The 24,946-nt window shown below is 38.7% G+C and overlaps 1 protein-coding gene across 1 annotated transcript; it reads right to left on the bottom strand.

The window, feature by feature from the left end:
* Positions 1-1,989: 1,989 nt before the first annotated feature.
* On the bottom strand, positions 1,990-3,899 carry LOC145099782 (uncharacterized). Its single transcript, XM_079037289.1, has 4 exons — positions 3,282-3,899; positions 2,576-2,645; positions 2,406-2,467; positions 1,990-2,007 (listed from the first exon to the last, which is right to left on the bottom strand). Exons 1-4 carry the CDS (start codon positions 3,897-3,899, stop codon positions 1,990-1,992), a joined length of 768 nt encoding a protein of 255 aa, XP_078893415.1.
* Between the last annotated feature and the right edge of the window lie 21,047 nt (positions 3,900-24,946).

Below are 24,946 nucleotides of genomic sequence, written 5' to 3'. Positions count from 1 at the left end.
TATAACTCGGAAAAGGGATGCCGTAATCCAAGCTATAAAATATTTGAAGGTAGGTGAATGACGATTCACCAATTTCCACCATGAAAACGAAATAATTTAATTAGGTTTTACTTGGATTTGAAACTCCTAGATTCTTTTGAGATTCATTGAACTGTTCAATGACATGTTTCAATCTCGAGTGTGCCCTTCAGGTTTTGTGACTGGGATGCCAAGGATCACAAAACAAGGTGTGAATAACCATGCGAATATACTTGGTACCCTTAAGTGTTTACCCCTTAATCGATGTGCCGGTTAACCACACGCGCTCCACCGATACTATGATAAACATTAAGTTACCCTTTGCCTACCTTGTTAAGTCCAGGTTAGTGTGCCGGTTAACCACACACGCTCCACTAACGACTTAAGCAAAGTGCAAAGTGTAATTTCATGTATTAGCACCTTATTCACATTTTCCTAGGTAACTAAGATTGGGTATTTATAAATGGTTTAGTTACTTAGTATTTATCATTAATATTTTTAATGAAGGGAGAATTATAGTCCTTGTCCTACCTGTTCGGCTAACGACCCTCCACCAGTCAAGGAAGCGGTGGGTGAGAGTGGACACCCATTAAACTGCCATTTTATAGGCAGTGACCTTATACCCCCCTTATAGACCGGCTTCGTGAATGAGGCCTACTAACGGTAAGACTGACTTTACTCTTATATATATATATATATATATATATATATATATATATATATATATATTTATTTATATAATCAACTTATAATATTATAAAGTATAAGGGTTGAATTTTAACTTTTAAAATTCTAAGGGCTAACTTGGAATTAAAGTATTCATAAGTAAAAACCTTTCAAATTCCAAAACTTGAGGGCAAGTTTTGAAACTATTCAAAACTAATTAATTCCATAACTTATGAGTTTAAAGTAGTTTTAATTAAAAGACTCTTCAAGTTCCATAACATGAGGACAAGTTATGGAAGACTTTAAACTAATAAAAAAATGCAACTTTTCTTTATTTTGTAACTTATGGAATTAATTAAGGTTACACATTTTGTTACTTAATGAAGTGAGTCTTGAACCTCCATAACTTGAGGACAAGACTCTTCATTTTTGTAACCATTGCCAACTATTATGAGTTTTATGAAACTTAAATGTGACTTTCCATATAACTTGAGGACAAGTTACAAAAACACATTTTAGAATCAACTCTTAGATTAAAATGGATTGAAAACACATAATCAATTAACTTAACTATTAATCTAAGCAACTCATATGAACAAAGATAATTCACATCAAACTTTTTCATGTAATTAGCATAACTTTTAAACTAATACAAAACATGAATCTATTGACAATTATCTTTGAAATTGGATTAGCATGAAAATTACCACATCAAAAACAAGTTTATAAGTTCAAAAACAGCTTAGGGTAATGTTCCTAGTCCAATTCCAGCCAAAACAACAAACAGCAAGATGTCAGCACCCAAAACTCGTTGAGTTCCTTGAGAAACTCGTCGAGTTCATGCCCAAAATGACACTACAAATAAAATTACATTTAGTGGCACAAAAAAAGTGTCACTAAAAACCAAAAATGTGTCACTAAAGAACCCCTTGGCAATCAGCGGCACAAAAAAATAGTGACACTTAAGGCGTTGCCACTAAAGACCTTGAGTGGCACTTTTTGGTTGTGTCGCTGCAGACTAATTGGGTTTTAGTGGCACTTTTCAGTTATGCCACTAAAGCACTTATAGATTTTAGTGACACTATTTTTATGCCACTATTTAAGTGCAAAAATAGTTATTATTTTCATACTTTTAGTGGCATTTTTTTAACAAAAAAAATTATATTAATAAATTAAATCTTATTTTTTTTTATTTTAAATGAAATATAAAATAATTATAGGATAATTGTGAAGGTCATTCAAGAGAGTTTGGTTTGCATCTTGTCCACCAAAAATGACTAAAGTACCACCCATAACTGTAACTGATTAACCCCCACGTGAAACCTGCAATAGTAACACAAAATAGAAATATGTTTCAAGTCCATCAATAACAAATGGTTGAGTTTTGTTGTTTGATTTGATTTCTTGCATAAATTTGACGAATATGTTGAGAAGGGTAAAATGGTCATTTTACTCTTATTCAAATAATTCATTCTATCCAAAAAAGAAACAATATTTGTTCATACAGAACTTACTCCAGACATCATTTATGCAATGCATAAACATAACAAAAAAGTTTGCATATTGTGATTTAAATCTAATGTTCATGTGTATATTTTTACTTAAAACAATGCATAATTTTTATACTTTTAGAACACAATTAATAACTATATTTTGGAATATTGTTTGATGCTTATGCCTAATGGAAATAAAAACTAATGAAAAAGATTAATAACACATACATGTGGTTTTCCATAGGTCTTCATAATTGACCAAGTATTCTTTTGCAAATCAAATGCCTTCACTGTTTCAATAAAATTAAAAAGATATAATTATACATATAAGAACAAATAGCTATATTTTGCAATTAAGTTATGTTTGACTAAAAAAGATAGTAAAAATTCAAACAAACCATTGACAACTTCTGAAGGATCCTTCAAATGTCCTGCAATTGATATAAGCTTATTCCCTCCCCATGGTATCTACAAAATCAACAATGAAAATTATTTACAAATTTATAAAATCATTGCTTAATAAATTTTTATATATATAAAAAAAGATCTTGATACTAACCAAAGAATACCCAGTACAAGGAGTTACTGTGGTCGGGGCCTCAAAATTCGGTTTGACTTCAACCTTTGACCACGTCCAAAAGTCTTTTTAGAATGCTCGTCAAATTCCATCCTCATGCTCAAGTGGCTTAAAGTTATAATAGTTTGCAATAAACTTTTTTTTGCATAACAATATATCTCCTTGACACGAACGACATAAGATATCTACAAAATTTGTAAGAAAACTAATTATGCATACTAAGTGCAAAAACAAGCTTAGATGTGTCAATAATCGAATGGAACAAATAGATGAACAAAAATGCTATGTCTTTCGAACAATGTGACCAAGATCCATAAACAACCACAAGAACATAATCAAAGTCGAAATGAACAAAAAATTATATATTTAGATGTGTAAATTCTGAAACCAAACTTAAAACATTACTAAACAAAAGAACATCATGATTCATGAACCACATTGTATCTCTAATATATCTCTAGAAAACTACTACAAAATCAAAAGATGCATGTGGAATTACCTCAAGGGTGAGAACCGTAGCCATTGACTATTCTTTCTTGCACTAAATCAAGCTTCTTCTCGACAAACACTTTTCCTTCGTCTTTAACATTATCATCTTCATCATCTTCGCTATCCAAAGTAAACTGAGCATGATCCAGATGCAGCATCTCAACTCTGAGTGGTTTATAATGCATTAATTTATTGCTCACACCATGTTTTCTGCTAAGTAAACTATAAACTCCAGCAACAAAACACACAAGAAGTGCAAGATGACAACTAAATTGCAGGGTAGCAATGGCTCTAGCTCTATGAAACTCATGGTGTCCTTTACACCTGATTGTAAAATTTCCTCTACTCTTTTCACGCATGAAGCAACCATTTGTGATAGAGCTCGAATAGAATGAAATCCCTATTTGAACAAACCACATACCTTGCAGAACCAAACCAACTCCTCGCCCTAACCTAGAATAGTTTGATTTTGGGGTTATGAGTTCGAGAAGTATGGAGACAATACAGATACAAATTGGAACAAGGAGTAGATCATAGTAACGATTCTCGATCCCGTATGGATATTTCTTATGGATGTAAAACAGAAAGAATTCTTCGACGAAACCAAACAGCCAGAGAACGTTGAGGGTTGATGATGGGAATTGGAATGGGAGCATTGAGGAGTATCTATGAACGTAGGAGGACGAAAAGGGAAGACGATATCGCAGTCAGAGTGGACGATTATAGGTCAATGAGCGAAAGCGCATGGCGGAGTGGAGCATTGCAGTTCCCACGAAGAAGAAAGGCGCGAGTAGGCGAAGCACGGGCTAAGGCACGAACGAACAGATACACAGATGAGTGAAATTTTTAGTGAAAATAATTTCGTTTTCCCGCTCAATGTAAAAAAGGGGCGGTAATGAAAAGTTTTTAAGTTTTTTTCAATTAAAATTTTATTTTGGGGTTCTAAGTATTTTATCAATTATTTTAGTAAAATATAAACTTGCACTTTAATTTATAATGCCGCTAATAGATATGGAAATTTGTGTCAAAAAAATGTCACTATATCTATTAAAAGTTATAGTGGCATAAAAAAAGTGCCACTAAAAGTATGATATAGTGGCACAAACACAAAATGCCACCAAAAGTTTGTGCCACTAAATGTAAATTTATTTGTAGTGTGATGAACTCGTCGAGTTTTTTGCATAAACTCTTCGAGTTTATGGTCTGGACAGATTCAAGTTTGAAAAACACATTTGCATCAAGTATAAGAGAAAGCAAGCCTAGGCTCTGATACACTGTTGAGTTTTGAGCATTCTAACACTCCTAAGTGTACATGAAACTCTAAATACCTTGGATCTATGTTTTCTCTATTATACATGTAAATATGAACTTTCCAAGGTATTCATCCTAACTATCATAATAACATTGATTCATATGAGTATATAAAGTTAGAATTACATACCTCTTTGATGTAGATTGTCTTCATGAAGCTTGAGTGCCTAGTGCCCCAAGTGTGACACCTCAAATGGTTCACACAACACCAAATACACTTGGAATAGATTAGATAGAAATCCATACTTCATGAAAATCGGCTAGCCCTTTCTATCACACAGAGTGGCCAATTTTGTCACCAACAAGATCTTTATATAGTGTCACAATTAGGGTAAACCCTAATTGTCATGGATTTCCATTTCTTTGGATCCATGGGTTCAAATACACCATGGAGCATCCATGGAGCATCCTATGGGTTTTAGCCCAACTTGATAATCCATGGAGTCTCAGCCCACTATACCAAGTATGGATGATTTACACAATCAACCCATATATTTAATTAGTCTTCTCTTGATCACTTAATTAATCCTAGATTAATTCTTGATCAATACTAATTAAATAATCTTATTAATATATTAGAACTTATAATATATTAACAAACCATAAGTGTTATTTCTCTCATTATAGTCTATCCAAATGCATGATGCCATGCAACCCAAATGGACCATGTCGGATCGGGTCAAGTCTTACCAATTATAGTTGTGGACTTAGATATTAATCCAACACTAAGTCCCAATCCTCATTCTCTAGGTCTAAAAGTAGTCCACTAACTAGCCCATAAATAACCCCAAAACCCATTGGGCCCACCAAGGCCTAATAATAAATGGACTCTCCCGAGGCCCAAATCTCAAGTCCAAGAGGCAAGCCCAACTCAAGGGCCCAAGGCACATATACATATTCCTATGGTCCAAATCTCTAGCACAACAAGCCCAAACTCCAGGCCCAACACTTAAGGCCCAATATAAGATTTAGCCCAAAAAGTCCACAGTGGGGTTACGCGGGGCGTACCTCCCTTGGTACGCTCAACGTACTCCATCATACACGAATCCTAATCGGGGACACCAACCTAGTACGTGGGGCGTACTAGATTTATGCTCAGCGTATGCCTAGATTTACTTTTTCAACTCTTTTGGTCTTAATGAGTTAAGACCATAGCTATACTCTTAGATCTGGATTCCATAAAGGCTCATACTCAATAAAGCTCGTGACTTTAAGCCTTTGCATGGCTGATCAAGTCCCAAACACAAAAACTCTCACTCTTTACTACCCAAAATTCTCATATCTCATGCATGGTTTGATTCCAACATCCAAGGACTCATTTTTATGAATGCTTTCCACTAGAAACACTTAAAGGACATATATTAGGCTGTGGAGCTTAACCACTCATAAAGCTTCAAGCTTTGGGACCAAAAACCCTAAACCCAAAACAAAAAATAGCACAATAATAAGCAAGTTCAAAACTTGATACCTCTGGAAGATGCACCAACAAGAGAAGAACATAGATCCAAAAGCTAGGTGCTCAAGCCATTCTCTTTCAAAGCTCCCTCTTCTTCAAAAGACAAAAACAACAAGTGATCACCCCACTAGATCCACATGAGAAAGCCACCAAGATTCAAACCTTATGCTTTCTGTAGCTAGATCAGCATGATTAGGGCTTGGATCCATAAGCTCTAAGCCAAGCAGTGCTTCCTCAAGGAACTCCTTCTTCCACAATATACACCAAAAACTCACCAAATCACTAAAATGCTCAAGAATCACTCAAATGGAGGCTTAGGGTCGATTTCTAGGGCTTAGAGGGATGGAGGCTGAAGATATTAGGGTTAGGTTATGAGATAAGTAGCTTAAATAGGGTCTAAGACCCTAAAATAGCGTTCAGGTCTGTTTTGCGTACGCCTAGCGTTCATATGGTACGCCCAACGTACTCTGAAGAACATTCGCGACCATCCCTGGTCAGTACACCCAGCGTACTCCAAATTATGCCCAGCATACTGAGTACGCCCAGCGTACTCAAAATTACGCCCAACGTACTGGGCTAAGCCTGAAACCACAAAACTTCTGAAGGCCATAACTTCTTCGTTATAAGTCCGTTTCCGACGATCCTTATATCCACAGAAAGCTAACGAGAAGCCATACACTTCTATCAACTTTATTCCTCCTGAATCCCACTCGAACTCAGATTCAAAATTCATGAAAATACCGAACCAGTGCCTATAACAATACATTTAGGCTATAAAGCACAAACCAGACTCTTTTATCACACAACCTACCTCACCCACATCCCAAAAGGGCCTAAACTTTCTCTTTCAACGCCTAAAAACCTTTTCATACTCGGATTAAGGCCCACGGGCCTTAAGTCACAAAACAATCCAGAACAGGATGTTACAATTTTCTCGATTGGAGTGTTTTTTTAAATTTGATTTGAGATGATATGTTTTTCAGGACCCTGTTGTTTTGAGATTTTGGTTTTGGTTTTTGAAAGAGTTTCTCACTTTTTCTTACAAGATTTGAGTTCCTCTTTGAAAGCCTGTTTAGCTTGAGTTTTTGGGGAACCATAGTTAGTGAGATTTAAATGTGGTTTCCTGGAAAATTTTACTCCTTTTGAAAATGAGGGTTTAAGTCACTTGAACTAGAGGATACATGACTCTAAGAGCATTGACCATTGTGACAACCTGGAATTTTATTCTTGTACAACTAATCAATTCAATCAATATTCAACTTGTTTCGTCGATTTCTAGTGTTATTCAAGGGATCATTTAAGTGTTATAAGCTTGTATATAACCAAGGTTGAGTTTAGGAATGAGTCGGAGTGTTGAGTAGTGAGAAAATTGGGCCATACATACCTTTTGGAGGAATGTACGGCCGTACACACGGGTGTGCGGCCGCACACCCACTCCCTTGGCAACACACTCACTTTTGGGCGGCACCTTTACCCCTATATAAAGGGTAGCCCCCTTCCTTTCATTCCTTTAACACCTTGGCAGCACACAACATCATTTCCTCTCAAGTTTCTCCAACTTTGAACCTTGCAAAGCTTCAAGAACGTGAGTACTTCTTCCTCTAGCTTACAATCCATGAAATACCACTCTATCCAAACCCTAAGTGTGTAAAAACGCCATGTTCTTCATGCTTGGAAGTGAGTGCGGCCACACACCTTTAAAACACCCTCCAAAGTGAGAGTTTAACTTCCATAAATCGATGTAGACATGCCCCTAGCCTGGTTGCACCTTAGAATGGACATTTTGGGCATCATGTTGATGGGTGTACGACCACACACACCTGTGTATGGCCGCACACATCTGTGTACAGTCGCACACACCCTTGTGCGGCAGCACACCTAAGTGTGCGACCATACACCCATTTTAGAGCCATAAACCCACCTCTAGGACCCCTATCTTGCACTTCAACTGAGTATAGACCTTAAACACTTCGTGGATGTGAGTATAGACCTTGAGAACACTTCAAAGACACCCCATTTCAGGAATATACGGCCGCACACCCATTGAGCCGCACACCCATGGCCGCACACACACTGCAAGTGGCCACACACCCCTATACTCAATCCTACAGGGTCCTATCAATTGGTGCAAGAAATTTCAAGTCCCTAGAGTGATTTCCAATGGTATTTGGTAGTGAAATACCTTCATTTGACTCGTTTATGTGTCATTTTGTTTTAATTAGGATCAAATCGTGTTCAAGGCTTCACTTGAACACCCGACTCTTCGTATCGATCCTTCAATCAACCCACTTACCCAAGGTGAGTTCATACCCCTACATTTTTCCGTATATTTAATGTTTTCAGGGGGAATACAAGCTAAACATAAATGTTTTCAAAACTCATGAAATTCTCATACTTTAACCCTTTTGTACTGTGTTGAGCATAAGGGTCGTTTTTCACTAAAATTTCATAGTTTTCTAGATTCGCTATTCACTACATTACTCATGCAAACTATAATCGGTATAGTTTGGGATTTTTCTAAACATAACAAGTATGGAAACTTTCACTACTAAACGTATGCACTAAGAACAATAATAGTTTACAGTTTGCACCACTACTCTATCACATTTTTTTTTCATAACTGCAATCATCTCTACGAACGGTATACATTCGGATTTTCACTGCGGTAGAACGCTACTACACTACCTGTAAACTAGATTGTAAGATACTGTGAGGCGCTACTTCACTACTGTACCTTTAGGGTACATGGATAAATCCTATCATAGTATAACCAGAGTCTCCTGGAGGGAGACTTGAGATTTGTGAATAGATCTATTCGGGACTGACAATCCCACACCCGAACTGCTAGCTACAGTTGGGCAGGCATGCCCAGGGTGACAAATGTCATTTAACTAAACGCCTGAAGAATGTTGGAAAGGTCTCTAGTCATATCAAGTATGGTTATACGACTCACATTATGTATAAATCACCTTTAGTTTACAATCTGACACTCTTCAACGGTTTTATTTATACTAAATAGAACTAAAACACACTACGTATACTGGCTAAAGCCAGGGTTTTCAAACAGAACCAATTATGCAATGGCTTCACATACAAAATACTTGTACTTCATGATTATCTTTAGCTAGTCACAGGAGGTAGTATTTGCATATATCACTACAGTTTTCAGTAACAAACATTCATGGTTTTATACAAAATCGATAACGCTACATTTTCACTAAAGAAAATATCGGATTTTCTTGGAAACATACAGATTTTCATGGTTTACTACAGAACTAATAGCACTACATTTTCACTAAAGAAAATATCGGATTTTCTTTGAAACATACAGATATTCATGGTTTACTATAGAACTGATAACACTACATTTTCACTAAAGAAAATATCGGATTTTCTTGGAAACATAGATATATTCATGATTTACTACAGAACTGATAACACTACATTTTCATTAAAGAAAATATCAGATTTTCTTAAAACTATACAAACATTTCTGCTAGCTCATCAACAAGTTTCATTACAAACTACTACTTTTGAACTCACCAGCTTTATGCTGATATTTTTAAACTGCTTGTATTCTCAGGAAATCAGTAGACAGGTACCTGCTGGGTTTTTGAGGAGTTGGAGCAATAAGAGTTTAATGTTTATATTCTATATATATTATGTATGACGAAATCCAAACAAGTTTCAGACAATTTCCAAATTGATGTAAACATTCTTATTTAAGTATTCAATGTAATGGTTGCGTTGTTATGATTGCTATTATACATTGGTTGTGATGTTATACATAATGTCCTTCACCCCAGAACGTTTCCGCCATTCTGGTTTTGGGGTGTGATAGATTGGTATCAGAGCCCTTGTTTATAGCTAACTAGTATACCGAACCTTACATGGTATACAACTATAAACACTAAGGGGGCCTAAGTGCTCTACACAAAAAATATACTTTCAAAATATAAGTTTTTTATAAAAGTATACGAGCATGCATACCTAACAGAATTCGTGCCATTAATGGAACAACACAAAAAGTACTTGGATGTTGGGACACTGCGACCAAACCTGGGCAGTTATATAATCATGTTTCGGGTGAATATAGCCTGATCAACTATATTCAGTCAAAACATGACCAACATGTGATTGGGAGTGACGGTGTAGTTACAGTAGGCCTAAAACTTACCAACAACATTCACTAGAAAATACTATAGGAGTATTTCGCTAGAGCCAAATTCAGTGGGGAGATTCATTCTTAGTGTTACTACCTATCTATTTTGTAACAATAACTTAGTTACATTAGTAAAATTTCTATGCTTATCGCGGGGTAGAACACTATTATTATCAGGATGAGATATATATTATTTTTATATATTATTGAGGACTTACCATCCTCTTCTTCCTAATTGTTTCTAGAGAAAAGTGCCTCCTCGACCAAGACCCATCATAAGAAAAGACAACACTCCGCCACCACCACCACCCCCTCAGTTCGACCCCGTCATCTCTCAGGCAACAGTTACAGCCGCCGTGACGGTAGCAATGGCACAAGTGAACTCTGGTGGGGCTGGAGGTGGAACCGACCCACAAAGACAAGACGGAAGTCAGGGACAACAAAAGGAATGTTCCTACAAGGACTTCATGACCGCAAAACCCAAGTCCTTCGACGGAAACGGAGGAGTCATCGCTCTGACTCGATGGTTCAAGAAGATCGAATCCATCTTCGAAATTTGCATCTGTTCTGAAGCCAACAAGGTGAAGTTCGCCGCCTATACCTTCACTGACAGAGCTTTGAACTGGTGGAATGGTCAAGTCAAAACCCTAACCGTGCCAGTAGCTAATGCCATGGGATGGGAAAGACTGAAGGAACTCATGCTGGCTGAATACTGACCGAGGGGCGAGGTGCAAAAGTTGGAGCACGAACTTTGGAACTTGAAGATGAAGGGTTCTAACATTGCTACTTACACTGCTAGATTTTGTGATCTGGCACTTCTCTGTCCGGGAATGGTCACCCCGGAAAGCAAGAAAATCGAGAGGTACGTATGGGGGATGACACAACCTACCAAGGGAAATGTCTTGGCTGCTAGACCGACTACATTTGAGAGCGCCAAGGATCTGGCACAAATTGTGATCGATAATGGGGTTGATCTAGACGAAGTGGCAACTGTTTCTGAGCCACAGAAGGAAAGTGGTGGGAAGAAGAAGAAATCATGGAACAAACTTAAGGGTCAGTCTTCACAGGAGCCCTCCAAGAAACAACAAACAGTGGCAGTTCATGCTGTTACTGCTCCTACTGCTGCCCCAACTACTGTTCCAACCAACCCAAAATCCTACCTGTGTTTATGCTGGGAAATTACCAACAAGTGTAACTTCCATCATCACGGACCCTGTCGTGAGTTGAGCTGCAACAACTGTGGGAAAAAGGGTCACACAGCTCGATACTGCAAGGTGCCAGCCCAACCCACCAACCAGACTGCGGGAGCAGGTGCTGGTTAAGCTTGTTATGGATGTGGAGAGGTTGGGCATTTCAGGAGAAATTGTCCCAAGGCAACTACTGGTGGCAATACAGGGAGAGTTTTGGAAATGGGCCAGAATGAAGCGGTCGATGATCCCACCGTTGTTACGGGTACGTTCCTCCTTGACAACTCTCATGCATGCATTCTTTTCGATTCTGGCGCGGAAAGGAGTTTTGTTAGTCATGCATTCAAACATCTAATCAAATGTAAATCCCAACCTTTAACCGAAACGTTCACCGTTGAGATGGATAACGGAGAGAAAGAGAGCGCAAACGACATATTCATAGGATGTACTCTTACCTTTGGCGATCATTCCTTCCTTATCGATCTTATGCCTGTATCTATCAAGAGTTTCGATGTCATTATCGGTATGGATTGGTTGAGCCCCAATCGTGCTGATATCCTTTGTTTCGAAAAAGCTATTCGCCTCAACCTTCCCTCTGGCGAAGTTCTCATGATTTATGGTGACAAACTTAGTTCGAACATTCGTATCATCTCGTGCATCAAAGCTCAGAAGTACCTACGAAAGGAATGTTATGCATATCTAGCTCATGTTGTTGATGGGACGCAAAAAGTTAAAAACCTCGAGAGCATCCCCGAAGTCTGCAACTTTCCTGATGTCTTTCCTGAAGATCTCCCAGGAATTCCTCCCGAACGTCAAGTCGAGTTTCGTATCTACTTAATCCCCGAAGCTACTCTTGTAGCTAAGTCTCCCTACCGTTTAGCTCTAGCGGAGATGCAAGAATTATCCAGCCAGCTCAATGAGCTGATCAGCAAAGGACTCATAAGGCCGAGTTCCTCACCCTGGGGAGCTCCGATCTTATTCGTGAAAAAGAAAGATGGAACATTTCGGATGTGCATTGACTACCGAGAGCTGAATAAGCTGATCATCAAGAACCGATATCCCTTGCCCAGAATCGACGATCTCTTTGACCAACTTCAGGGAGCCAGTTATTTCTCAAAGATAGATCTAAGATCAGGGTACCATCAGTTGTGAGTCCACGAGAATGATGTGCCTAAGACAACATTCTGAACTCGCTATGGACACTACGAATTTGTAGTAATGCCCTTTGGTCTGACCACTGCACCGACAGTATTCATGGACCTGATGAATCGAGTGTGTCGCCCTTTCCTAGACAAGTTCGTGATCGTGTTCATCGATGACATACTTGTCTGTTCGCAGAGTGAGAGTGATCATAAACACCACTTGAGGCAGGTGTTGGAAACATTAAGGGCAGAAAAGCTATACGCGAAGTTTTCGAAGTGTGAGTTTTGGATCAGGAAGGTAAATTTCCTTGGGCACGTGGTTAGAAAGGAAGTTATTCACGTAGACCCTTCCAATATCAAAGCGATAGAGAATTGGTCTGCACCTAAAACACCCACAGAAATCCGGCAATTCTTGGGCCTCGCGGGCTATTATCGCAGGTTCATCCAGAACTTCTCCATAATCGCTAAGCTCTTAACTACCCTGACACAGAAAGGTGTAACCTTTAGTTGGGGAGTCAAGCAAGACAATGCATTTCAATCATTGAAGCAGGCCCTGTGTAGCGCACCTATCTTGTCCCTGCCCAAAGGGACGGAAGACTTCGTGGTCTATTGTGATGCAACCAATCAGGGCCTAGGCTGTATGCTCATGCAGCGAGGAAAGGTCATCGCCTATGCCTCGAGGCAGTTGAAGACACACGAGGTCAATTACACAACTCACGATCTAGAGTTGGGAGCAGTTGTCTTTGCATTGAAAATCTGGAGACACTATCTCTATGGAACCAAGTGCACTATCTTCACCGACCATAAGAGCTTGCAGCACATCCTTGATCAGAAAGATTTAAACATGAGATAGAGACAATGGGTAGAGCTACTTTGTGACTATGAGTGCGAAATTCGCTACCATCCCGGCAAAGCCAATGTGGTGGCAGATGCCCTCAGTCGAAAGGAATACTCCGGGCGAAAGGTGAAGGCATTGACAATGACCATTCATTCCCATCTATCCGCACAAATCAAGGAGGCTCAGCATGAAGCCTTGAAACTTGAGAAAGAGACAGATGAATCTTTGAGGGGAATGGAAAAGAACTTAGAGGTTAAGGGAGACGGAGTGTATTATTTCATGAACCGGATCTGGACCCCAAAGTTCGGTGGGTACAGAGAGGTTGTCATGAATGAGGCTCACAAGACGAAATACTCTGCTCACCCCGGTTCAGATAAGATGTATCTGGATCTCAAACGGCTCTATTGGTGGACAAAAATGAAAACGGAGATTGCAACCTTTGTGGGAAAGTGCTTGACTTGCGCCAAGGTTGTCACACCCCGAAACCGAAGGCGGAAACGTTCCGGGGCGGTGGCGACGTCATGTTAAGCATCACAACCAATATACATAGTAAGCAAAGTAAACAACCATAACATTACATATGAAAATTTACATTTGTTTGAAAGTAAAGTATTACAAGTGTTATACATATGTATATATGAACAAAAGTAAAGACGTGTCTTCTACGGGCTCTGTCTTCTGCAAAAAAAGATCGCGGGTACCTGTCTAATGTGGACCTGAGAATACAAGCAGTTTGAAAATCAGCAGAAAGCTGGTGAGTTCATAAGCAGTTTGTTTTCTGAAAATGAACAAGTTTCTTTTTGTTTACTGAAAGAGTTGTTATCCAAGAAAATCCCATATTTTCTTAAAAGTAGTGTTTAGTTATCCTGTTTGTTACACAATTCTGGTTATGAATAGTTGTTATCCCAGGAAAAACCCTTATTTTCCTAAAAGTTGGTTACCAATCCGAAATGAAATGTAAGAGATGTATTCTGAAAACCTGGTTATCCTTGTGTAGTGCATTAGTTTTAACACGTATATAAAACTAATAAGTATAAAGTAAACTAGTTACTAAATTCATTATTACTAACAAGTAAATCTCTGTTATCCAAATTGCGAGTTCCATAACCATACGATAGACTAGATATGGCAATGAGTAGTCCAAATCATTTTATGACTTTCGTCACCCTTGGACCTTTCGGTCCGGCTGTAGCTAGCAGCCAGGTGCGGGGTAGTCAGCCCCGTATAGATCTATACACTCAAGTCACGCTCTCTTACTAAGAGATTCTAGTTACAGGGGCGGTCCTCCACTCGCGTATCTCTGTGGAGTGTTTCCGAGGACGTGTCTCCAATTTTTAGGAATAACAAATTTACTAGTAATAAACGGAAAAATCCTGTTACAACGGTGATCCTCCACTCGCATATCTCTGTGGAGTGTTACCGAGGACAAATCAAATGTACTAATCTAATGCTTTTAACAATGATGACATGGAACAAATTATTTGTGAAATATAAAACATGACAGTTTATAAAGAGTTTCACAAACAGTTTGAAAACTAACTGTAAGGGTTAAACGGTTGGTTAATACTGTTTCTAGTGTTAAAAGCATGTAATTAACAAACATTTTAAATGTAATAAATAGTTTAAGTACAAGATATTCTTGTACTTTTTGCTTGTATTCCCCCTGAAAACATTGAAAAACGTGGAAAAAGGTGTAGGGGTATGAACTCGCCAGACGGGAGACGTGTCGGTTTGGATGCTAAGTGTCAGTTTGGGGCTTGATAACGCGCGAGGTTCCTATGTAATATGAAATGATACACAATTGTATCTAATTAGACTTTGAACCACTAATTAGATATGAATATACACTCTAAGACGCGAAAACACTTCAAATCAAGTGTTCGGAGTGACCCGGGTGGCATCTACGGACGTATAGGGCATAAATATGGAGTTTACTCTTCAAGAGTAAACTCCTAAGGGAGTTTTCGGCCCTAAGACCATGTCCCCATGAGTTTACGGCCGTAAACTCATGGGTGATGTATTCTAAGGTGTTCAAAGGTCATACATCACTTGGGGAATTTAGCTAGGATCAAATCTAGGGCATAGGAAGGAATTAAACCACCAAAGGGACCATTTAATGAAGTTTACGGCTGTAAACTAGGAGTTTACGGCTATAAGATCCTATGTACCCTTTCCTTTTATGTTTTGGTGGTCCTAGATTAATCACATGTGATTCAAACTCATTTTACAAGCCATTGGGTGAATTTAGGGCACCATTTGACCATGATATAGGAGTTTGCGGCCTAGGAACCTTTCCTTGGGGGGTTTACGGCTGTGAACTCCTAAGGGAGTGGTTTTTATCAAGTTTAAGGCCCTAACTCATTTTTGGTTGCTTCTAGACATTAATTCAAGGCTTAGGAGGTGTTTAAGGGGCATCTTAACACCTTAAAAGGTGTTTACTGCCCATGAAAGGGTGTTTACGGTCCAAGCATGTTCTTGGGTCGTAAACTCATATTTACCCCTTAAATGATGAGTTTATGGTGTTCCTAGTCCATTCAAATAAGCCCTTAAGTCATTTCCAAGCTCCATAAGTGATTTTGGAGGGTTTTGGGGCTCCAAAACCCCTTTTATGTGTGTTTACGGCCTAGGACTGTTCTAGGGCTATAAACACATGAACATGGTCCTATTTCATGATTTAAACATGAATCTGAAGGCTAAAGATGTTAATCCATGAGTTAGGATAGTTACCTTATCGATTTGGAGCTTGAATTGGATGATCTTGGACTCAAGATTGAGTTTGTAGAGAGAGAGAGAGAGAGTAGCGAGAGAGGGTGAAAAGCTTCAAAATGAAGTCATTTGAACTTTATATATGGTTCGAGTTTGAGACACGGTGGAATTCTATCCGATACTGACGTTAAACGAGGCTTTTGGTCGCACCCGATTAAGTTGTCGTAACCCGACATGGTCAAAACTAGAAATTTTCCAATTACTAAATTGGGGCGTTTTCATGTGTTTCTAACGTGTTTGGACAACCATTAAGTCATAATAGAAGACTCAAAATTAATGACTTAATTTAAAAATGTAAACGGAAACAATTCGAAAACGACGAATTTTATTGACAGAACGGGTTACAATGATGAAAAGAACTTCGGGTTGTCACAAAGGTGAAGGTGGAATACCAGAAGCCCTCAGGTTTACTTCAGCAGCCAGAAATACCTGAGTGGAAGTGGGAAATGATAACAATGGAATTTATCACCAAGTTACCTAGATCCCCGAGTGGGCACGACGCCATCTGGGTAATTGTCGATCGGTTGACTAAATCCGCCCACTTCCTGCCAATCAAAGAAAACTTCAAGATGGAAAGACTTACACAGATCTACATGCAAGAAATAGTTCGCCTTCATGGGGTACCTGTGTCCATTATCTCTGACCGGGATAACAGGTTCACCTCAAGGTTCTGGCAATCGCTTTAGAAAGCATATGGAACTAAGTTGGATATGAGCACTGCTTATCATCCTCAGACTGATGGACAAAGTGAGAGAACAATTTAGACATTGGAAGATATGTTGAGAGCCTGTGTCATCAACTTCGTCGCATCGTGGGACACTCATATTCCTTTGGTCGAGTTTTCCTACAACAACAGCTACCATACTAGTATCAAGGCTACGCTGTTTGAAGCCCTTTACGGCTGCAAGTGCAGATCCCCTCTGTGTTGGGCTGAAGTAGGTGACATCCAGTTAGTCAAGGGTCAAGTCCCTGGCAGCACTCTCACGGGTCCTGAAATCATCCGAGAGACAACCGAAAAGATCGTATAAATTAGAGAGCGACTGAAAGCATCTCGGGATAGACAAAAGAGCTACGCCGATAAGAGACGAAAACCTTTGGAGTTCTAGGTCATTGACCGCGTCCTTCTGAAGGTCTCGCCCTGGAAAGGCATGATACGTTTCGGAAAACGTGGAAAGCTAAACCCAAGGTACGTTGGACCATTCGAGATCCTTGCTAGGATCGGTCCCGTAGCATACAAAATCTAGTTACCTCCAGAGCTCAACAACATCCATCCTATGACATCCCCATTTTTACGGCTAGGAAAGACCGATTTTGTTTATGCTTTATAAAAACCAGAGTATCTCTTTTAATAAAAAAAAGGTTGCGGAATTTGTTCCAAGAAAAACATGATAATCGGTTATCAAAGCATTTCTAAAGAAATATATTTTTATTCACTTTTAAAACATTTGGAATGTCATCGTCAATACAGAAACATAAGCATAAACAGAACTTACATTCATTTACACTAGTGATCTACATCTCTTTTAAATCTCTCAGTTTAATGTGACTTCATATCAACACCTGTGATATAAATAAACTGAGTGGGTCAGGTTGGGAAACCTGGCGAGTACATAGGGTTTTCAACCCACAATAATATAATTATTATGTTGAAACAATCAAACAATCAACCCAATTACCCATCCCCATTATCTTATTTATTCTTAAGGATCTACCCTAAGAATCAACTATTTCTCATTCATTCATTCCTAAGGATCATCCTAAGGAAACAACATGAAGTCCATTGTTGCCAATGACACATTGGTCAAGCGCAACTGCTAATATTGTCACTTAGGCACATCTGCCAGAATTGGGACATTTTCTATGAGGCGCTTCTGCCGGTATTGACCTTTAAACACTACTGTCATGGTCATAAGGCTCCCTATTAGGCGCAGCTGCCGATACTATCCTTAGAGCGCAGCTGCTAGGACGTTTACCGTAGATCTAAATCATCTACGGGTTGTGGCGCAGCTGCCAGTGCTCATCTATAGGGTACTAGGTCCACTGCTGCCAATGTATACCTATAGGGCACTAGGTCCGTACTACTAATGTTCCTCTATTTCAGCTTTTATCCCTCATCATTCATCTAACCATGTTTTACCCAACATATTTTGTAGATATAAAATACTTTATACAGTTTACATCATTTAAAACATGTATAAAAATCTTTCACCAACATATACAACAAGTATTCAGACAATATGCACACATAACACGTAATTTATATTAAAATACTTCATATCTGTGTGTAAGATGAAGGGACCATGCACTCACTTGAGAAGATGGTGACTCGGCGCTTGGACAACACTTTGTTACTCTTAACACAATTTCCTCGACAAAACCTAGTATCAATATGACTAGGGTTTAGTCTGACGTTAACCGCGACTAATTAATAGTCTAGCTATTATTATTATTATATAAGCGTTAAATAACACTCAATATAACTCATAATAATAGCCCATATAATTATTTTAAGGTCCTAATAATGTTACTCTAATTAATTAGAAGCTATATTAAAAATAGCGTAGGCGTAGCTCAATTACAACAGGTTTTATAGAAAAACCGGGCTTCGCTGGAGCAGCGTTTCCGAGCCGAAAGCTTTTCTTCTCTGAGCCGTCGGGCGCTCCGGGGTTTTCTTCTCGTGCTAGGGAGGTTCCCTAGACTTGGGAGGGGTTTAGGGAGGCTAGAGAGAAGTTAGAGAGAGAAAGAGAGGCTTATGGTGTGAAGAAAATATGAGGAGTTCACCCTTGTATTTATAGGAGTTTTATAGTAAAGTAGTCTCTAAGCTTCGTCCGTATCTTCCGCGTACGAGCTCCGTTTTCTACGTTATTTATATCCACGCGTTGGTATTTACGAGTACTACAACTTTCATTTAGACCCCGTCAGCTAATTCTCCTTCTATCTCATATTTACAAAAACTGTATCGAATTCGCCGCGCTCGAAAAGTAGAGACTAAGCTTCGTCCATAACTTTCGCATATGATCTCCATTTTTGTCGATATTTATATCCATGCATTGGTATTTACGAGTACTACAACTTTCATTTAGACCTCGTTGGCTAATTTTCATTCTATCTCGGATTTACAAAACTGTATCGAAATTATCGCGCTCGAAGAGCAGAGACTAAGCTTGGTGCATATCTATCTCATACTATCTCCGTTTTCGACATTCTTTATATCCATGCGTAGGTAAAAATAATATCTACGACTTTCATTTTGACTCCGTCAGCTAATTCTCGACCGATCATAAATTTAACAGTAGGAGGCGTTTAGACTGTTAAATGACCGCGAAGAATTCGTAACTCCTTCATACGAACTCTGTTTTCGTCCATCTTTTTACTGTTGAGTTCATATTAATGAGATCTTTAACTCTTATTTAGGTCGCGTAAGCCAAAAACCGCTCGAACTAAATTTCGAGTTTCGGGCTGTACACTGCTAAGCCGAAACTTTGAAAAATCATAACTTCCTTATACGAAGTCAGATTTGGGCGTTCTTTTTTCATGGATTTTCTCGTTTTAACATACTATACGATTTTGGTTTAGATAACTAAGGCTAAAAAGTCTTCTATCGTAAATTCACTTTTTACGCTTCCCGGTGTCGTGCTGTTTTTGCCGTAAAACTTCGACGGGCCATAACTTCTTCGTTATAACTCGGATTTCGGCGTTCTTTACATGTACGGAAACCTTGTGACATATACTATAACTTGGTTAGGATTATTTATTATAAATAATATTTTGCCTAAAAGTCGTTTTCGACCCCTATTATCCCTATATTGACTAGCCCGAATCTACGGACGTTACAATTATCTCCCCCTTAGGATGATTACGTCCCGAAATCATCAGCGAAACAGGGCAGTATAATGACTCCATACGTTATCTCTTCATCCTAGGTAATAACTGTAATTTCTATGTTTCTTCAAACAAATATCTAACTCTAAGACTTCCTGATTGCAGGCGGTGCTCGATCTTGTACTTGCGCCCTATCTCACGTTAGATTCCAAATTATGACCTTCAAGTCACAATCTCGATCCTTACTGGAGACTGCTTCTTCTTCTTAACAAACATAAGATAAGTTATTTTATTACTAAAATGGACCGATGTGTCATCTTCTAATGACTTATCATCGTATGTTCCCACGCTTAGACTCAGGTCTCTTAGAGTCTTCCAGAACAAACTATACATTTCTTCATGTTCTAATCACATCTTAAAAGGTAGCATTTCTAGCTACAAGCAACTATCGTGATACCTCTACCGATCGCTTTTATTATCTTTTATTTCGATCTTCCGGCTTAAGTTAGATGCTACATCAAACTTGGTTCTCTAAACCACGTAACATACTCAACGTAGTCAGACTCAATTTGATATGACCACTTGGGTCGGAATAACAATCATCTTCTTAGTCAATACTGAAACGATGGTAATGACATGCTTGGATAAAATAGAATTAATTATTGGCTTCTTGGTAACCTTGTGACCTTCCCTGATCCAAGCGTGAGTCCTGTGCTTCCGGTAGTATATGATCTACTACCTTTCACACCTACTCATACTCATACCAAGTATTGTCTCACAGTTTTCCAAGTCATTATCAATTTTAACACATACAAATGTGTCCAAACAATCATATAATTTTCCCTAGGCTCTACTAGGATTTCTTCCATGCGTATCTTTAATCATCAATTCTGCTTCACTCGGTTGGTGATGGAAACGTCAGACGATGGGATAACTTCATGGATTATACCAAAAATCTTTCTTTCTGTTAATCGAACATGTACTTCTCCCGTACTAGACATATTATTTATTTGACGCATTCTGAAGGCATGATATCACTCTTACGATATTTTCCGATAGGTACCATTTAGTATCGTAAGCCTTTTCATTTCCTGTATTTTCTCAGTCTATCATGGTTCGCATCACTTCCTGAACTTCTGCCATTGTGATAGGTTCGGGTGTAAGCGCAACGACCGATTTATGACCCATCACATTCTTAGGCTCAGGTTGTCATCTTCCTCTTGTTTTGTACACCCAAGCAGACGTTCGGTGTACCGAGACGAGAATTTAAGATAGGAAAGATCTTATTTACGATAGACGTATAAATCTCCTTATTACTCTGAAACGTTACATGCTAGTTCTAATATCGTTATCATACGCTTAGAATCCTGAACACATAAGGTTTCCAGATCCGGTCGGCAACAAACCATAGATCCAAACAAATAAGAGCATATAAGGCATTTTTATAGCTATAACATAAATCATTTAGCACATAAAACATTTTATGCATCTTTCCTAAAATAAACTAGTGTTTGTGTCTAAATTATAGCAGACACTCATCTCACAATCATCGCTTAGCATTCTAAGTTTAAGTCTATAAATTTCCTACAAATTCCTAGTTCGCTTAAACTAATGCTCTGATACCAACTGTGACATCCCCATTTTTACGGCTAGGAAAGACCGATTTTGTTTATGCTTTATAAAAATCAGAGTATCTCTTTTAATAAAAAAAGGTTGCGGAATTTGTTCCAAGAAAAACATGATAATCGGTTATCAAAGCATTTCTAAAGAAATATATTTTTATTCACTTTTAAAACATTTGGAATGTCATCGTCAATACAGAAACATAAGCATAAACAGAACTTACATTCATTTACACTAGTGATCTACATCTCTTTTAAATCTCTCAGTTTAATGTGACTTCATATCAACACCTGTGATATAAATAAACTGAGTGGGTCAGGTTGGGAAACCTGGCGAGTACATAGGGTTTTCAACCCACAATAATATAATTATTATGTTGAAACAATCAAACAATCAACCCAATTATCCATCCCCATTATCTTATTTATTCTTAAGGATCTACCCTAAGAATCAGCTATTTCTCATTCATTCATTCCTAAGGATCATCCTAAGGAAACAACATGAAGTCCATTGTTGCCAATGACACATTGGTCAAGCGCAACTGCTAATATTGTCACTTAGGCACATCTGCCAGAATTGGGACATTTTCTATGAGGCGCTTCTGCCGGTATTGACCTTTAAACACTACTGTCATGGTCATAAGGCTCCCTATTAGGCGCAGCTGCCGATACTATCCTTAGAGCGCAGCTGCTAGGACGTTTACCGAAGATCTAAATCATCTACGGGTTGTGGCGCAGCTGCCAGTGCTCATCTATAGGGTACTAGGTCCACTGCTGCCAATGTATACCTATAGGGCACTAGGTCCGTACTACTAATGTTCCTCTATTTCAGCTTTTATCCATCATCATTCATCTAACCATGTTTTACCCAACATATTTTGTAGATATAAAATACTTTATACAGTTTACATCATTTAAAACATGAATAAAAATCTTTCACCAACATAGACAACAAGTATTCAGACAATATGCACACATAACACGTAATTTATATTAAAATACTTCATATCTGTGTGTAAGATGAAGGGACCATGCACTCACTTGAGAAGATGGTGACTCGGCGCTTGGACAACACTTTGTTACTCTTAACACAATTTTCCTCGACAAAACCTAGTATCAATATGACTAGGGTTTAGTCTGACGTTAACCGCGACTAATTAATAGTCTAGCTATTATTATTATTATATAAGCGTTAAATAACACTCAATATAACTCATAATAATAGCCCATATAATTATTTTAAGGTCCTAATAATGTTACTCTAATTAATTAGAAGCTATATTAAAAATAGCGTAGGCGTAGCTCAATTACAACAGGTTTTCTAGAAAAAACAGGGCTTCGCTGGAGCAGCGTTTCCGAGCTGAAAGCTTTTCTTCTCTGAGCCGTCGGGCGCTCCGGGGTTTTCTTCTCGTGCTAGGGAGGTTCCCTAGACTTGGGAGGGGTTTAGGGAGGCTAGAGAGAAGTTAGAGAGAGAAAGAGAGGCTTATGGTGTGAAGAAAATATGAGGAGTTCACCCTTGTATTTATAGGAGTTTTATAGTAAAGTAGTCTCTAAGCTTCGTCCGTATCTTCCGCGTACGAGCTCCGTTTTCTACGTTATTTATATCCACGCGTTGGTATTTACGAGTACTACAACTTTCATTTAGACCCCGTCAGCTAATTCTCCTTCTATCTCATATTTACAAAAACTGTATCGAATTCGCCGCGCTCGAAAAGTAGAGACTAAGCTTCGTCCATAACTTTCGCATATGATCTCCATTTTTGTCGATATTTATATCCATGCATTGGTATTTACGAGTACTACAACTTTCATTTAGACCTCGTTGGCTAATTTTCATTCTATCTCGGATTTACAAAACTGTATCGAAATTATCGCGCTCGAAGAGCAGAGACTAAGCTTGGTGCATATCTATCCCATACTATCTCCGTTTTCGACGTTCTTTATATCCATGCGTAGGTAAAAATAATATCTACGACTTTCATTTTGACTCCGTCAGCTAATTCTCGACCGATCATAAATTTAACAGTAGGAGGCGTTTAGACTGTTAAATGACCGCGAAGAATTCGTAACTCCTTCATACGAACTCTGTTTTCGTCCATCTTTTTACTGTTGAGTTCATATTAATGAGATCTTTAACTCTTATTTAGGTCGCGTAAGCCAAAAACCGCTCGAACTAAATTTCGAGTTTCGGGCTGTACACTGCTAAGCCGAAACTTTGAAAAATCATAACTTCCTTATACGAAGTCAGATTTGGGCGTTCTTTTTTCATGGATTTTCTCGTTTTAACATACTATACGACTTTGGTTTAGATAACTAAGGCTAAAAAGTCTTCTATCGTAAATTCACTTTTTACGCTTCCCGGTGCCGTGCCGTTTTTGCCGTAAAACTTCGACGGGCCATAACTTCTTCGTTATAACTCGGATTTTGGCGTTCTTTATATGTACGGAAACCTTGTGACATATACTATAACTTGGTTAAGATTATTTATTCTAAATAATCTTTTGCCGAAAAGTCATTTTCGACCCCTATTATCCCTAAATTGACTAGCCCGGATCTACGGGCATTACATATCCTGTCTTCCACGTTTTGAACCTAAAGAAGTGTCTGTTAGATGATACACTTGTGATTCCTCTCGACGAGATCGAATTATACGAGGGGCTACACTTCGTGGAAGAACCTGTTGAAATCATTGATCGAGAAGTCAAGCGTACAAAACAGAGTTGCATCTCGATAGTGAAGGTCTGCTGGCATGCCAAGCGGGATCCTGAATTCACTTGGGAGCGTGAGGATTCAATGAAGCAGAAGTACCCCCATCTATTTCCAAGTTCATGATTGTACTTTATCCTTGAATTTTGGGATGAAATTCCCTATAACGAGGGGATGATATGACAACCCGAAATTTCAATCTTGTACAACTAATCAATTCAATCAATATTCAACTTGTCTCGTCGATTTCTAGTGCTATTCAAGGGGTCATTTAAGTGTTCTAAGCTTGTATATAACCAAGGTTGAGTTTAGGAATGAGTCGGAGTGTTGAGTAGTGAGAAAATTGGGCCATACACACCTCTTGGAGGAGTGTACGGCCGTACACACGGGTGTGCGGCCGCACACCCACTCCCTTGGCAACACTCTCACTTTTGGGCAGCACCTTTACCCCTATATAAAGGGTAGCCCCCTTCCTTTCATTCCTTTAACGCCTTGGCAGCACACAACATCATTTCAAGTTTCTCCAACTTTGAACCTTCCAAAGCTTCAAGAACGTGAGTACTTCTTCCTCTAGCTTACAATCCACGAAAGACCACTCTATCCAAGCTCTAAGTGTGCAAAAACGTCATGTTCTTTGTGCTTCGAAGTGAGTGCGGCCGCACACCGTTAAAACACCTTCCAAAGTGAGAGT

Source organism: Lactuca serriola, chromosome 4, assembly GCF_051521515.1.
Source record: "Lactuca serriola cultivar US96UC23 chromosome 4, Lser_US96UC23_V15, whole genome shotgun sequence".
In the NCBI taxonomy this organism is placed as follows: Eukaryota; Viridiplantae; Streptophyta; class Magnoliopsida; order Asterales; family Asteraceae; genus Lactuca; species Lactuca serriola.
Note: the sequence above shows the minus strand (reverse complement) of the source record. Positions and strands in the feature narration are given on the sequence as shown.